General features: G+C 38.7%; 1 protein-coding gene across 1 annotated transcript; it reads right to left on the bottom strand.

Moving 5' to 3' along the window:
* Positions 1-1138: 1138 nt before the first annotated feature.
* SOSTDC1 (sclerostin domain containing 1) lies at positions 1139-4973 on the bottom strand. The gene is made up of 2 exons (XM_074892159.1): positions 4710-4973; positions 1139-2467 (listed from the first exon to the last, which is right to left on the bottom strand). Exons 1-2 carry the CDS (start codon positions 4912-4914, stop codon positions 2052-2054), a joined length of 621 nt encoding a protein of 206 aa, XP_074748260.1. The 5' UTR covers positions 4915-4973; the 3' UTR covers positions 1139-2051.
* Positions 4974-18051: the final 13078 nt, after the last annotated feature.

Raw genomic sequence — 18051 nt, 5'->3', positions numbered from 1 at the left:
CTATGATATCTGTAGGTCCACTGCACTGATGTGCCTAGGAGCAACGTCATGTCAGCTGTCTCCCTGCTAACTCCTTTATTCCTCATCTATCCTTTTAGGCTTAAAAGAAGCACCTTTAAGATCAGACAATTTAAGTATAAATGATCTCTGATCTCATCATTCTGATATTTTCATGATCACAGAACTAAACTTGAAACAACTAGGTCATTAATGCAATGTTTTTAATGGTACCATCATGTAGATCACTTAAAATTGAAAAAAAAAAAAAAAAAGGAGGAAGTATATATCTTTCTTACATATAGCAGATTTTAAAGAGAAATCTTGAAAATAGCTTTGAGGAAAAATCATTAAATTTTGTCAATAAAATTTAGGATTCGGTAAGTCAAGCAGTAGCAGTGATTTTCAAACAGTTCTACATTGATGGCCAGGGAAAATCTGTGCCAAGAACTTAATGGTGAATCTTTTGGAATTATTAAATGCAAAATGGAATGAGATAAAGAGGTCAAAGAGAGCTTGTGTGCATCCTTATCAGGCAAGACTTTTCATTATTCTCTTCTTGTGTAATCTTTTTCTGGGTGCAAAAGGGTCGTAAAAGTTAATGATTTAAGAACAGCAGAATCTCATGATGAAATCTTGCCCGTAGTATTTCAATATAGTTTGAAAGATTAAGAATAGGTGATTCATGGACTATGTGTTGAAAGGTCAGTTTGTTACTATATATTTCCTGATACATTCTATAAGAATTTGTGGATAATGTGCAGGACTCTATTGACTCTATGGGAAAGATGAAACTGCATGTTATTTTTACCATTAGTCTTTGACTTGTTCATTGCTAATGAAAAGGAAAAAAAAAATGGTAGTATCTTACTAGCTTGTAAAACTTCCCAAACATACACTTCTGCAATGTACGACTTGAGAATTGTTTAATAAGAACCTGGCTTGGACCATTAATAAGCACCATCTGGTAAATGGCCATATAGGATTTTTACATCCAAAAAGACTCCACAGAAAGATTGTTTTAATGTTAAACATCATGGATAGATTTTTTTTAACCAAATAACGTTCTCCCACTTTTTGAGACTGAATGTTGTGACTGATTAAAATGTGTGCATTTTCATACATAGAGCCAGACAATACAGTATTTTAGGAGTGTTTATTTTTGTAAAAAAAAAAAAAAAAAAAAAAAAAAAGAAATTGAAAGGAAGTCATCATATTCTGTCTTTTGATTGCACACTTTTAAACAAAAATAATACAGAGTGGAGAATGAAAAAAACCAATTTTTATGTTGCTACTTCAAAATAACACCTAAGTCTATGAATGTTCAAAATGAAAATATATATACCAAGAACGCTAAAATGTCTATTTTACATTATCTACAAAATGTATGTTCTAATCCAGCCACAAATCATGGGAAAATACTTTGATACATGAGAAAAGCTATAAACATAAGAACATTTTGGAAGAAAATAACACACATAAAAGCTCATTAAATAATTACAACAACAAATAAATAGTTTGTTCAGCTTTACTTTTTGATTGCTGCCATGCATATTTTAATTTTTGGTATATTGAGATAAGAGAGAGGTCAGCATGCAAGGCATTTTTTTTAGAATGAATCTGAAAGCAGATACTAGGTGTATTTTTAAGCTGTTGTCAGAAGTTCATAAAACATGATATAGAAGGCAACAGATGTGATAACTGTTCTCACGAAAACACACAACAAAGCATCTTTTTACAAAATAGACTTCAGTGAATATTCATGGCAAATTTTCTTTGCCTCCATGGCTGGAGAAAATGTAAAAGTTTATAGTGTGGGCTTGGAAGGCTTATGTTATTCCCCATCTTGAGCATTTGGAAAATCACCCAAAAGGTCCATATGCTGAGAATGCCCCTTTTGATTTTGGTCAAAGCAATAAGCATGTAGTGTCAACTGAGAACACAGCAATGGCAGACTTGTCTTTAAGCAGTCAGAATGGTAAAGCAAATGGTTACAGGTGAGTTCAATTTTGGCACGAGGAGAGGGAGATGAGACAGGAGAGAATGTCTGACTTCTAACTTGTACTATGTTTGCTGGATTTACTGGCTCTTTTCCTCTCTTTGTGATGCTGGATAGGTTTTGCTTGAGAGGTTCCCTCGAAGTTGTGGCTGGACTCATTGTGCTGCCGGGTGTATCGTTTGCACTTGCAGGCCGTGACCACAGTTATTTTGTAGGTTCTTATACTTCCATCCTGGCACTGAAGCTGGATCCTCTGGGTGCGAGTTTTGTCATTGACACATCTCCACTCTTGCGAGCTCCGTCTGCTCCAGTACTTGGTTCCATAACCTCCCCCAATCCAGTTGGGGAGCAGTGGCAGAGGGAGGCATTCGCCAGCACACACCAGCTCCTTCAGTGGATTGATGCTGGTGCACTGGCCATCTGAAATGTACTTGGTGGATCTCAGTTCCCGACAGCCAACTTGAACACGATCTGCAGAATGCACAGAATAATAAACACTGAGATTCAGAATGGAGAGATTTCCTTAACCAGTCATTCTCACAATAACAAGCCAGGCTTTGCAGAAGTTAAAGGCGGCTGTAATCTTTGCAGGACATCTCTTTATTGTTGGGTCCCCCAACACAAGGGCCTCAAGCACTGATGGTATCTTTGGGTATTACCACAGCATAAAGAAATCATAATGATATGCACTTCAGCAGTTGTGGTAGAAGAGGCAATTCTATTCTCTATCCGTCTTCTCAGGGACATACCTTTTAGAAGAGAAAAAATGCCCCAAGGGAAGAAATGTTTCCTGCTTGTTCTCAGTCTAGGGAATCTGCTCTGTGATGTTTACAACAATTATGTTGGATCATTAGCAAGGGGGGAAATAGCGCTTTGGAAACTGTTTATATGCTTTTAAATTAATTTCAAATAGTGCGTTTCTTCTCATTCCACGGTTACAGTGGACTGAGTCTCCCATGAGCGCTGCTGCTCTGAACACAGCTACTGCAGAAGTGATAACAGCTGGAGTTACCAGGGAATGGTGTTCTGCATATAAACTTTGAATGATTAGCAGTAACGATTTCAGAGTGGTCGTTTTGCCCTCGGGGTAACAACATCTCTGTATCTGTAGTAGTCTTTATATTATACGTAACATAGAGGATCCTGCAAAATTCTCTCAGGCAGCTGACATAGAATCAACATGCAGAGCTTCTCATACGGGCATGTTTGTACCCGTCTGAATGTGCAGCTCTGCACCCTGCAATAAACACAACTGTTTATTTCAGTAATTACACTTTGAAATAAACGCCCACAGCGCGCTTAATTTTAATAAGCAATCTTTACTGGCTGTGCTCTCCCTCTTTCTGAAGGACAATTACGGCGCAGATTCTACACACAATGCAATTAACTAACGCCTTTAAAATAGAAGTAATTACTAGAAACATTTTAGAGTGAATCATAAAAGGCTTTGAAGGTGCATCTACATATCACAGCTACAGGCTGCTTCTGTTTCTACTTGGATTTTTGGAAGCAAGTTCTGAACAGAGACACTGAGTTAAGATTACTTCACCCTGTCGCCTGTGTCTCAGGATGGGCAGCCAGAGGGACTGTAAATCTGCAGGCAGGTCCGATGGGCTGTTCACAGGGCTGCTCTCCTGCCTGCCTTGCAGGAAAGATTCAGGCTCGCCTTCCCGCAGCTGCACTCAGGAATGTACCTGGAAGCAGCTGGTCACAGATTTGAGTTTGTCTCTCCTTCTGTTTTTATGTCTTTCCTGGCTCAGCTTTTCTCCAGTGACAGCTCACTGACAATGAATACCTACTGGGCTGCTCCAGTAATCTCATAATGATGCGATGTTTCCTGTGCACTTAAACCCTTAACATTCATAGAAGCTGACACACCTGGCTTAGCTGAAAGGTATTGGTGTCACTTTTTGCCTTCACTTTCCAGGGATGACGCTATTTTTATCGAATTGGTGGGGGGTGGGGGGGTGGGGGGAGGGTGCGTGCGTTTCTCTATTTGGATTTCTTTCGTTTTAAGGAGGCGGGCAGGGGAGGTAAGAGATAAAGTCAGCAGGTTTCCAGATCCCCATGTATCTGACGTATATACATAAAACTCAGCAGGAAAAGACTAGATATAAAAAGGCAAGTTAGAGCAGAGATCATAGGTAAATTATGAGCTGATTTGTTTACTTTTGCTGGAGGTGTTAAGCAGGTAAGTGCTACAGCAGGAAGTAAAACTAAACAGCGGGCACAAAATTCAGAGTTTTTTATTGCATTTGAAAAGTAGCCCGGACACCTCCCCTGCCCGCAGTGGGAGGGCGAGTTAAGAAAGCGAGCGCTTTGGGAATGTCTCTCACTCCTTCTCCTTTATCTTGCTTCCCTGTCCGGATGACCCGCAAAGCCCGGCGCTCCTGGGTGAGCCTCCCCCGGGAAGAACCCGCCCGAGAGAGCCGGTCCCGCCGGCCTCGCCCGGGGGGGGACGGGAGCCTCTCCCGGGGGCCGCCCGGCGCGGCAGGTCCCGCCGGGACCCCGCCGCCTCTGCCCCTGCCCCGCTGCCCCGGGCGCTGCTCCCGCGCCGCGCCGCGCTGTGCTGGGGGGGGCGGGGGGGGGGGGGGGGGGAGAGCGGCGCCGCGGCCGGGGGGGGCCGGGGCCGGGCCGGGAGGGGCTGGGGCGCCGCCGCCGGAGGGCCAAGGGCTGTGGGAGGCGGGGGAAGGGCCGCCGGTCGGATACTCACTGTTCCGGTCGGCCCCGGCGCTGGTGTAGTGCCGGCCTCCGTTCCTGGCTTGATTCAGCGTGCTGTTGCTGCCTGGGCTCGCTGCAGCAGGTTTAACGACGTGCGAATAAAGGATCTCTGTGGCATCGTTCTTGAAAGCCGAGTAGCTTTTGGTGAAGATGCAAGCTAGGAGAAAGCCGTAGAAGTGAATGGCAGGGAGCAGCATGGTCGGTTCAGTCTCTGCCTGACAGAGCTGGATGAAATCGTTTTCTTCTGCTGCTTCTGGGCAACTCTGAAATTGCTCTTGAAGGTTTCCTTTATATATTCAGAGAGGCTTGGCATTCGTTCAGGTGTAAAGTTGTGGATAGCTTCAGAATGAAAACCCACAAAAGGGGTGGGATCCCTACATGAGCCTGCGAAGACCTTTTACCAATAGGAGAGAAGACTGCAGTAAAGGAGGAGTTAGATGCACTCATTGCAGGATTCCTATTCGGGGCTTTGGAGGGTATCAGAAACTCTTGGGCAGCACACAGCAGCATTCGGGCTGAGATGTAGAGGCTGCCGGCTCTGCCCTGCCGCTCCGAACGGCCCTGCGTGCCTGGCGATTTGTGTGATGTGACTAACACGGTGTCAGAAAGAGTCTCTCTTGCTCCTGTTGTGCAAAGTTACATCCCCTCTTCTCGAATGTGACTTTCAGAAAACTTGACAGCTCTGTAAGGATGCAGAAGTTTACAGCACTTACAGAAGACGGCTAGTTACACAGTCTGCAATATACCAAGATCACTTAAAAAAAAATATTGTGAATAATTTAAAGCTGCCTCTAGATGCTTTAAATTATGCAGCTTTGATCAACAAGGAGCACTGCTACAAAAACTACTTGTTTTAGGGGAATATTCTCTCCCTGGTGTGCAGAGTTACAAGTTATGTATTTCTGTATCACCACGCATAAAAAGTATCTCCTCTAGGCTCCTTGGTACAAACGTATCCATATTCATAGCCTCTCACTATGCTCATTCACCAAACTAGCCTTTTTTAGTTTTGTACACTGCCTAGAGCATTCTTATATTTTTAATGTATTATTTCATGTGATAAAGAAAACAAAGAGGAAAGAAGAATCCATATTTCAGCATACTGTTTTACTGTGTCACACACTTACTTGGTTTTACATAAAATTACATGGCCCAAATCCAAATGCTAGTGTAAACTGTGATGCTGTCAGTAGGCCAATGCTTGTCTCCATGAATGCTCTATAGATTTTCATTAGAAAGAAAACAGCAGTAATCAACACTGAAAGCCATAGTGTTCTAATTAAAAGGAAACTTTTTTCTTGGGAAAAAGCACCACCATGCAGGAGGCCACATTATGTAAAGGTTAGACTCTAATCTCACTTAACGCTCTTTGTAACTGAGTTGACATCTATAGTCATCCTGGATTTTATTTGCTGTAGTGAAAGCAGAAGTGGAACACAGGTCAGATACATCTAACGTCAGGGTCAAAAATCTCAGTCAGAGAAGACAACTTTGTTTCATCCTAGTCACAAGCAAACAGTTGTCTGTATCAGCAACACTTTCCTCTTGCATCACTAAGAAAGCTACCCGGGATTTCAGCAAGAGTAAGGATAGATCCACAGTAAGTGCCAAATTGATAGCCTTTGCTTAAAAGACACAGGAAAAACAGGAGTGTTGCAAGGTGAAGTGAGTTTTACTGGCGGAGCTGTGTGTGGGGAAGTTGAGTTGATTGCCTGCATCTATTATGACTAGCCCAACCCAGTTCTGGAATAACAAGAATGTTGCAAGGCAGAGTGAGATCTTCCATCAGAGTAATGTATGGAAGAGTGGGATCACTGCTAACCCCTGACAAAGCTCCAAGTTCCACTCTGATGGAATGTCTTATTTAACCACAAAAGCAAAGATATGCATTCTACCTTCCCTTTAAAAAAAAAAAAAAAAAAAAAAAAGGAAAAAGAAAAAAGAAAGAAAAGAAAGTGAAAGTTTCCTTAAGCAAATTATCAAAGAAGAGATGTACATTTCAGACCATTAATATTTCAGCATTATTTTTCTTCAACAGCAGCTAACCAAAAGTCTGCTTTGTTGGTGTTCAAGTCCTACTTCATTTTTTCTCATATTCACAGATCATACAGGTCTTCACACATCTCACTTTCCCTGCAGGATAGTCTCTGTGCTGAACCGAGCCAATATAATTAAAAGCATGGAACCCATTTTCCAGTTATCCACAGTACATGTGGATACCAGTCAGGGGACCTCTTCCTAGTAGAAAGATTTTCCCACATTAGACGAGACTTGGGAAAGTCAGAAGTTTCCTTGAGAGCTGTTTTCTTTGAAATAAGGTATATAATCTTCTCGCAGGAAAAATGAAAGGGACCTTGGAGCTATAGGACTGGGTCTGCAAGGAGCTTGCTAAGCCTCAACCTTTTCAGCTTTCAATGAAAGCTAATAATCATCCTTTCAAATTCGGGCTATATGAAACCATTAAGTTTGTCACATACATCTCTTGGTCTTGTCACTTAGAGAAGGAAGACCTCAAGACAAGACTCTTACAGCCTTTGTAAAGGAAAAGTTTGGCCCTGAATCTGTCACAGGAAAGATAATACAGATTACCTCATTTTTCTGTGCACTAGACACAAGGTAGACATTATTTTAATTTCATTTGTATTTTCCACTTGTTACAGACACTGTATGAAAATTTCACGATTTCAGTTCCTTGGTCAGTACTGTCAGCCTCCCTGCTTTGAACGATAAGTAGACTTCTGAGGAGTTTGTCAGTTAATTTGATTTATACTTTCAAATCTAGAGCTTGCAGTCTTTCACTTTTTCCAAGTCTTCCTGAGAGATATTAGAAGTCACGTGAGGATCAGTCAAATTTGGTTATTCTTCCTGAGCAAACTTCACGATCAAAAGGTGTTTCTTGATGCTTGGCTCAGAAAGTTCCTAGACTTAAAATATATTTTTTTGCTGTTGTTAGTTAGATGACTGTTATACATTTGCAAAGGTGAAGGCTACAAGTTACCTTCGTAGCCTCCAAAACAGAGTTATACAATGTATAGTCAGTCTGTCCCTATTCTAGTCAGATTCGATGGCTTGTGTAGAACATTGCTCTGTGCTTAATCTGTAATATTGGCCATAAGGAATATATTACACAAGGTCTTTGAAGTCTGTACTGACTTCCTTTTTGCCTGTGGGCATAACTCAGGATGTTCTTATTGATCTATAAAACCCTATATGCTTTGAGTCCTAGGCAATAAATTCTCTCTCCTTTATCTTCCATTATGATGCTTAAGATCAGCCAGGGCATACTGACTATACCTGAGTGTCTGGAGAGCTTGAATGCTCAGCAAGAAGGGCCCAGGAGACTGGATTTCACTGCTCCTAAGGATCCACGAGAGCTCTGTTCTGCTGCTTGGCATGGTGCAAAGGACATTGTTTAGTCAGATCCTTGAAAGGTGACTGTGGGGAAGGCACAGGGAAGAAACTGGTTAACCAGATTAATTTAAAAGTTTGTACCCAGGGATCAAGTGCTACATTTAACTACGCACTTTTTTCAACTTCACTGCTTCTTGTATCTTGACAGCCTTGCTTCTGAATGAACCTAAACATAGTGGTAAAGCCATCCATCACTCTTCAGAGAGAATGGTATCCAGAGTTATGCACAACTTAAATCTTGCTTTCTCCATTTTCTGTGATGAAAAAAAAAACATACTTCTCTCCATGGATGCAGAATAATACAGGGCATATGTTCTGTAAAGATCCCAAAAGACAATTCTCTTCTTCATGGTCATTTATAAGTCTGTCAGGATCCCATCCTCCATGTTTCTTAGACACTATAATGATGTCCAAAGGGCAAAGTTTTGTGTGGAGTGCACACACCTGTCTAGCAGCACAAAACAGCCACAGGGAATAGAAGGGTATGCACTGACAAGTACAAATGACTGCCAGAGAGCCTTGTCTTTGTAAACCGCGTGATCACTGAACATGCACAAAATAAGAAGGAATTCCCAATTTTCCATAAAACTTAGGTCTGCCCAGTTTTAATAATGACGGAAGAAGGCCAGAATTAGAATGAAGGCTGCATGGAAAGAAAGGCTTAGAATTTGGTTTTATATTTTTATTGTTAGTCCCAAAGATAAGACCATTAGAGCGTTGCATTTCTGACTTGTTTCCAAAGGCAGATACTTTGAGAATAAGTACAGGCTCAGATAAATGACTGCAAAAAAGAAACTGACATTTATTACTTTGCACCTTAAAACAGAAATGACTGTCAGGCTATTTTCTGTTAAGCAATAAGCATATTAGTAATGTACTTCAAAGCAGCATAAAATGTGATTTGGAGCATGATAAGAGAACTTGTCTGAAAGTGAGGTAAAATTGTAATAAATGCAACTGTTGAGAACTTGTAAGCTGTTGTGCAACAAGTTAGCATAGTTTTAAAGCTCATACAGAAAACATGTTAGAGAACCACAGTACCCCCCTCCCCCTGCAAATTCTCAAACCCAAGATTTTTTGAATACTGAGGTTTTTTTCTATACTGAGTGGTACTTTTTAATTTTCTCAGTAAATTACATTTGAGAGATTCAATGGAAAATATAACATATATTCTCATTAATGGGAATGACTAATTAGTCCTGATTTATGTCTTCTTCATCTCCCTAAGATTTCATATTACAATTTTATTTTTTTCTACTTGCTCTTATACATAATGTAGACAGAATAATTTAGGTCAGGCTGTGGCTTCAAAGGAGGTAATTTATCACTTTTATCAAAAAAGACATTAAATAGACTGAAAAGGGGGAATATTTAAGTTTATTTTGAAATTCTAGGAAAATTTACAGTAGAGTGCAGAACTGTCTGTACTAATTATAACTGCCACCCCTTCTTGAGCATTTGCAGTAAGATTTTAAGACCAGATTGAAGATGATGTGGCTTATTATAACCCAAAACATGTTTTATGATTTCTGAATATGTTGAAGAAGGAAGAAAAACAAAACAGGGGTTTACAAATGAAAAAAATATGAGAATAACAGCTTGTTTATTTGGGGTAATATTTTCAGAAACTCTTAGGTGACACTGAAGTATAACACTTCTATTTTAAAGACATTTAGGGCAAAAAAGCACAATTTTTAAATATACATAGACACTGAAGTCAACTGGACTTGGTATCTACATACTTTCTAAAATGTTGCCCTAAGGAGTGAAAGTCCTATTGATTTCCAGTGAGCCAGTCACTTAAATGCTTTTGAAAATTTTACCCTCAGGTTAAAATTCTGAAACTCCTACTCAGTGTTAAGCAGGCAAAGTCCCATCAACATGCCCCAGTTGCAAATAAAATAGAAACTGAGTAAAGGTTTTGAAGTCTGACTTGTTTCTTTACATGTAATTAACTGAACTCTTAATATATCACTATGTTTCAGTAAACTGCTTTGTGTTTCTAATTACGTGGTCTGAAATGATTACAGTGTATTTAAAAAATGCACACTCTACAACAAACCAGCTAAGAAAATCTGGCATAGTGTCAGGATTTCCTAGGCAAACACTTGCCAAACCTGTTGTTAGATCCAAAGTCGTAATTTAAAAACAAGCCTACAAGGTATCTGGAAGAAGATCCCTCTTTCCTTCCTTCTGCTCCATCTCCCACTCCCTTACAAGGAAATCACTTTACCTTATCAAAACAGAACAGTAACTGACATCTGTCTCCTGGTAAGAAACCTATCCCTGCTAACATTCAGATTTTAGATTTGGCTAGTGCATATTCTTGTTAAAGAAAAAAAGTTACCTTCACCAAGCATGTTAGTGTCCAGAGTCTTCAATCAGATAAACATGCACAACTCCCTGCTGAAATTAAGGAAGTACCTAAGGGCAAAACCTGGCCCCAAATTAGAATTTTAATAATTGTAATACTGTGTAATCCTTTTCCTGCCAAGAGACAGCAATGGCCCATCCTGCACAACAAATTCACAGACTTAGCATGCACTCAGTATCAGGGTTTCTCTTCTAACCCATGAACCAGAATATAATTGAACAAAGTGTATACAGCTTATTTTACTAAAATTAATCCATCCAATATTATAGTACATTTGTAGAGTACTGAAAATCCCTTATTTGCACATGTAGGATCTGCTGTAATCCAGGAAATGTTTCCACATTATCACCCCAAAGTTTTAAACACTGGGAACCTTAATTAAAATGGAGATCTGTCTCTCAAAGGATTTGTAAGAATATCTTCATGCATTTTTTTACTCTCAGCTACTGATATTTCCTTCCTACCTGAAGTTAGTTTCAGTCACCTAGTTCTCTTTTAAGTCCCAAACTGTTTCATGCAATCAATGAATGAGTCAGTCTGAATGAAATTAAGACACAGAACCAAGTATCACCTGCCTACACAGACACTAGAGCCCATTCCAGACTTCCTTTCCAGCAATTACCTTGAATTCACATATAAAAGCCAATGGAACAGAAAGAGCTGATAGATCCCTCACTGGAATGCTCTAGGATCTCTTTTGAAACAATAAAATTACATTTTTACTAAACTGAAGCTTAGAGTACAGCCCAAGTTTCCAAAATCCTAGGGTTAAGTACTTAACAGTTTTTAGGCATTTTTACAGTGAGAACATTTTGTTGTTGCTGTTGACTCATGTATGCAGATATAATATATAGAAACACATGCACACCCAGTTTGGCTAAGAGTGTGAAAAATGATATTGCCATAAAATTGAGAGGTGGGAATGAATATTCAGCACATTCCACCCATTCTCCAGGTTTTATGTAAAATTTAATATCAGAACACTTCAGGGAAGAACAAAGAATGGAAATTCTTTGCAGCAGTAAGTGTCAAAATTTCAAAATATTTCCTTCAATCCAAGTCAGAAAAAACCTCCCATATTCTGAAACTCCTTAGAGAAGAAATTTCAGAGAAAAAAAAGAAAATCTAACCAGATGTTACTATTTTGTTTTTTTCTTTGATTAATCTTGACTTTTAATAATGGGAGTTCAACAGCAGTAGGATAATCCCTGCCTTAAGCATGACATTAGATTTTAAAGGATTATTTGTCTTATCTTATCTAAGCTTAGAAGTCTCTCAGTATATCTTTATGGTAATAAAAAAATATTAGCTGTACTTGCTTAATCACAGAGTTTTAAGCAAAATCATCCTCTAGCCTGAAGTGCAGTGGGATTTCAGTCTTCAGCTAATGCTCTATATATCTATATGATCACAACAGATTAACATTTAGAATTAAAGTGTAGTTAAAGTAATATGGTCGCAAAACAACATTGAGGCTGCTGTCAGCAGAGATAATCAGCAATGATGAATTTAAAATAACTACTTCTCCAAAGATTAAACTTTGTCCATACTGTTCATAACTGACCGTAACAGTAGTTCTTGTCACTATTGCACCTGACATGAGTGTCCAGAAACTGAATAGGCTCCATAGCAAATGTGTGTTACCCCATATTCAAAACCTTGTCACTATTTATCTTCAGGCAACGAAGACATTTTTTTTTCCAATGCAAAACGTGGTTGTTGTGAGAGACATTTATTTTGGGACTTCAGTCTTAAGTCTATTTGGAATTACAAACTGGTTTAGATGACATATAAACAGTATTCAAGAAAGGAAATGTCAGAACATTCTGTTTGTTCACTTGGCCTTTCTGCAATTCTTCAAAGCTTTTCACAGGGTTGCTTTTCTAAAATGTATCCTAACATGGAAAAGTTATACAAATAAAGCTTTCATAACTGTCAACATCTGAATTTGTTTTTCAGGAGGAATATTTCCAATAAATTTTCACTCTGAGGAAAAACAGAGTAGTGTTCTCCCTTCGGGTAGTTTTCATCTAAAACGTAGCTCTCATCTCACACATTCATGCCTGCCTGATTAGAACAACATAACAATTTTTACTGTAAATGGAAAATCCTGCAGGTGAAAATCCCTGGCATGATTATTCCCTGACGGTAACCAGCTTAGCTTCCTGTAAATCCAGGAGATGCATGTTTCCTTTTCAAGGTTCGATGTAGCAAGCCACCTTTGTACAAACAGCCAGTAAGAGATGGTGTTTTGCATAATTTTTATTTTTCTCTTTACTTGCTACCTTTGCAACCTCTTGGGAGGGTAGCATCACAAAATCTTCCAGCTTCCCTTCCGAGTTTTGCATCACAGATGCTCATTTCCATCCACCTGTTGTGTAGCCAAATGGAATTGGCGTCCCATACTGACTCCCTCCTGTACTTTTTCCATGGCAAACTCTGGCAAGCTGTTGGAGTGCAAGAGGTGTGATAATGACTGCCTGGCATTTCCATGTCAGTCCACCTGATTTCTCTGTGCAGGAAGCACCTTTAGCAACCGACAGAGGTGACAAAGGATTGGGAGGGTACCTCTCCAGTGATTTTTTTGAACAGTTGAAGCTTCAGGAGAGGAAAAGCATTTGAGATACTTATTAAGGCTGCATACTTGCGCAATGTCAGAAAAAGCCAGTAGGTCAGGCAGGTCCAGGAGGCAATCTGGGGACAAACTTATAAAATAGGTATTCTGAGGAGATTCTGTTAACTAGTAGGTGGCAATGCATATTGCACCCATTTATGTAAAAATGAGTGAAAAAGTATTTTAGTGGTTTCTATGACAGATGAAAGTACCTGTTGCTGTAGAGCTCCTAACAATAGTAAAGAACCATATCTGTGGAGGTTTTTTTTTCCTTTAAAGAAATGACTTAAAGGAAAATTACTTTAAAACTACTTGTATATGTACAAGAAGCTATAGCATAATTTCTGCTTTATAGTTGTAGAGAACGTCAGTAAATGCTGCTATATCTCAAATGCCTACATGAACTTTGAGGTTGCGCCCACTCTAGCCTGTATCTGGTTTTACATCTGCTTCTTACTTGACCTGTACCACATTTACACATGTAGCATGTTATAAATTGTGCATAGAATAGATATTTTGTGCTCCTTCTAAAAAATAATATGGAGAACATAAAGAAGGATATCTTACTCAGAATAAAATATTTGGTTCTGGGCGACCCAATACATAATTCTTGTCAACACTCAGTATCATTATAAGGTCTGTTAAAAAACTACTAAAACTGAACTACTGGAACTAATTTGCTCAATAAGACTTTAATGACTTTCTCTGTTCTTAAGTCAAGTGAGGAAAGTGGTCATTTTATTACTATTCTTTTAGTCAACAAGTATCAACAAAAATGAATGGATATGATGGTTATTAAGGACAGAGGTATACATGGCAATGAAATACTTCATTATATTTTACATTCTAGAAAACACTTACTGTCAAGAATAAACTATTTGAGATAGATCATTTGTTTTATAAATTGTCAGAAGGAAGAACTATGCATGCTTTTTCTGCAGCATTAACTTTCTTTAAGGGTCCAATTCAAACCTTGTTGAAGTCCATAGAAATCCTTCAATTGTCTTAAAGGGAGTTGGGTTTAGAGCCTCCATGCAGTAAAACAATCACCAAAAGACTAGCTGGCAGTGTTCCGATAATCTGTGTTCATAGCGTGCACATTAAAATAACTTAAAACATCTGTCCTGTAGGTGGCATATGAGATCTCCTAGCCTAAGACGTAAATAAAGCAATGGCATGTCACCACCAACGCAGGAAAATTACATTTCATGTTGGGTCTAAAAGGCCAATATGAACTATAACTGTCTATATGCAGCAACCAATGTGGTCTTTTTATTAGCTTTTATTTAATTAGCATTATTAGATTCACATTTCCATGTTAAAAAGAACTCATCATATTTATGAATAGCATGGTTATAAAATATTTGATTTATCCAACTTGTTAAAAATAGTTCACATTTTTCAGTTTCTCCATTAGTTAATGTTTATTGCTGATGTCAGCACACTTGTGCTTATAATGTGGTGGCACTCCTTCCCAAGTTGTCGTTCCAAACATCTGAGGGAGGACTTTTTCTCATTCTTCCCGAGAGAAGTTTAGTCTGATTAGAAGTCAATAGTGAACGCATCATTCCCTGGAAGCCCCCTTCCCCTCCTATATGCATTGCTTCCCATGGACATTCAGCACTGAGACTCAAATTTTAACCTCATGCCACATGCAGTAATGCCACTGTAAGAAATCAGAATTGTCCTTGAAAGGGAGGCTTGGGAATCCTCCATTCCCATTCCAGTCTTCTTTGTATCACTAACTGTTCTTTATTTTGATACAATAGGTAATGTAGCAGTGACTTAATACCACATCACCACATAAGACTAAACACTACTTTGTGAAACTACAATACCTGAAAGAACTTCAAAATATCTTAATTATCCCACACACAAAGATTAAAGGAAGGAAGACAGTCCCAGGAATACAGAAGCTGCTTAATGTAATCATACTTCAGGATTACTCTTGGTTATTAAGGTCCTTTTTGGCTAGGGATGTTGTGAAGGATTGAAGTCGCTCATTGTTTGCCTTATTACCTTCAGCAAAACATCTGAGGAGCAGGAACACTGCGTTTGCTCTCCAAATCTAGCCTTCAGCTTTGTGGCGCGCATAATCTTTGCATGATAAAAGTTCAGGCTGTATCCCGAACCCTAATTGGTTTGGGCTCCAGCATCAAAAGTTGGCGGTGTACTTCAAAATATCTCATTAATCTAATCTCATGATTTTGGGGCCATTGCAATGTTTTTTATGTCTAGGATTTGCATCTATACTGTCATGCATGTGTGGATCTCAGAATATTCTCAAGACCTAACTCTCCCATAATTCACACCACAAATCCTTAAACTAATACCAAGGCGTTATTTTAGCATGAGTGCCAGGAGGTGGAAAAACTCTCGCTATACTCAGAAACACTGATTATACTCAGTGGCTTTGTGTGGGCCAAGCTTTTGTTCAGGCAGTCTGCCTGGTCTGCACCCAGGCAAAATCAATCATAGTAATGGTTCATCAGCTAGTACTGGGAGGTTGTTTTTCTTTATAACAGTGCAGATTATTTAAAACCAACAGGGCTATTTACAAAAGTGTAGATGGAAAATTTGTGGGACATGTGGCTTAGCGTGTGCATGTGTGCAGTCAAACCCACTTTTCAGTTCGTAGTCTAGACATGGCCTTATGGCTTGGATTTGGAAACACTGAACCTCACAGAGATGAAAGTAGGGTTTCATACCCTAAGGCAGATGGGTTGGAATGTGGAGAAAACCTAATAATGCAGGTTACTTTAAAGTCTGCAGTATGACTGTGGTCAATTCCGTGCTTTTAAATGGGGAGGGGGGAATTTAATCTCATCAAAAATTGGCAGGTACAATTCAAGATAAATAGTTTGAATCTCTAGTGACTGTGGTTTGGAAACAAAATTAAGCTTCTAATAAATATCTGTAAATTTTCTTTCTGAATGTTCTGCTAAACACAACTTCTCTCTTGGAGGCAGCTGTAATAATACAGTATTTTACATTTATAAAGTGCTTTTCATCCCAAAAATTCCCAGCAGACTTTGCAAACTGCATTCATTTAAAATCACCTAAATGTGACTAAACTGCATGGGGAGCAACAACCAGACATGGAGGCACAACACATACCTTGGACCACAGAAGTTTTGGCCAAAAACACTAGACTAAAATTCTATCACTATTGAAAGAATAATACTTTTTTTATCTACATGAAATGGCCAGGACCCTGGATTTTTCAAAATACTTTGTTTATCATAAACTTTACCAGTCCACTAAGTACTTGGGAAGGTAGAAGCAGTGAAATGATTTGGTTGGGACTAGAATAGTAGTAGCCAGGGTGTCTTAAAACGAATGCTTAGTGTGTTACGCTTTCCTTGCCAGATATACCTGGATATTAGTTCCAGCTCCCTTTGTTTTGCATACAGATGAGACAGTTGTCGGGTACAAAGCCTTAATGAGGCTGCAGACAAGCAAAAGCACTTTCCTATAAGAGGGTGATGAACTGAATGTTGCTAGCAATCGTTTGCCAGACTGGTATGTATGCTCTGTTAAAAATAGAAAATAATGAACATAGCAGTAATTTTGAAAGAGAAGAAGTACTGCATGTAAGCAACTAATGCAAGTAATAGTATTAGTTGACTGGATATGTTAAGATCATGAGCTTTTTCATTACAGTGGAAATAAAATGGAGGGTATAGTGAGTGCTCATTTTGTTAGGTTACAAAACTGTCATACAGCATTATGTTTTGACATCAAGCTTGTTAAAAGACCCCAAAATGCTCCATACAAGTTAGAACTCAAATGTCTACTTCTTTAGAAGAAAGTCCTCTCATGGATTTCAACTGAAATTGTGCATAAGTGAAGCAGGATCTAGCTTGCTAAAGAGTAGCTGCACCATTCACTGAAATGCTATTAGTTAAGACTGGAAAAGTAATGGACTTAGTACATGGCATTAGAAATATTAAATCAAATTGAAATGGCATTTTTGTACATTGAGACAAAAGTCTTAACAAAATAAAAATGTGTTTCACCAGAAGAAATAGATTACACTGATTCTCGTTTTATGTAGTCCATGCTACCTCACTCCTGCCAAAGGGCCAGTCCTTATCCAAGCATTTTAATTAAATTATCAATAGAACACTTATGGACAGATCATGACTCATATGGTACAGATAATAAACATATATAAAAAACATTTTAAAATGTACATTTTCCTTTTCCCTTTCTAATTGTAAACTATAATCTACATACTTTCAATAGTTTCTGGATGAGTTTTTGGAAGAATTCTCTTAAAATTGGACCATTTTAATTTTAAAAGAAAATAATGATAACAATTGATGTTGTTTCTTGGGACCTATTGTTCATTAAAGTTATTTTTTTCTTTTCCACACATGGTCTGCTGGCCAGGCTGTGTGTTCTGTGCCACAGGCTGTAAAGTCTTTTATACAGTAGTTCTTTGTTCCAAGGATAACTGTTTAGAAAAACAAAAAGAAAACACTGGGTTTTTTTCAGTGTATGGAATGCAAATTTTTCTTGTTTCTGAGATTGTATTTGCAGGAGAAACATAAAAAAAAAGGAAAAGTGATTTTGCCTGTCCACTTTAGTTGGTTCACGAGAATGGTTTATGGTTTAGTTTCTGTCAGCTTTACATTTGCTGAAAAAGACAGCCACTAAAGCAAAGCGCTACTTTTTATTAGAGCCTAAGAATCTGAGACTATGGAAGCCACAAAAAATTATGCAGACTATTCATTCTAAAGGCTACAGATATGGCAAAATATTTGACACACACATGAGAAGTATTTAAATGTTATTTGTTACTCTTTTTTAAATGGAAGATTAAACAGAGCATGGGTCCAATTTTACTGCATTTCCCAAAGCTTACTTATTATTGGAAGGCCAGGGGAAATTGCTAGATGATTATATACAATATATCCAGGTACTTTTGTA

The sequence above is a fragment of the Strix uralensis genome, chromosome 1 (assembly GCF_047716275.1).
Source record: "Strix uralensis isolate ZFMK-TIS-50842 chromosome 1, bStrUra1, whole genome shotgun sequence".
NCBI classification, from domain to species: Eukaryota; Metazoa; Chordata; class Aves; order Strigiformes; family Strigidae; genus Strix; species Strix uralensis.
Note: the sequence above shows the minus strand (reverse complement) of the source record. Positions and strands in the feature narration are given on the sequence as shown.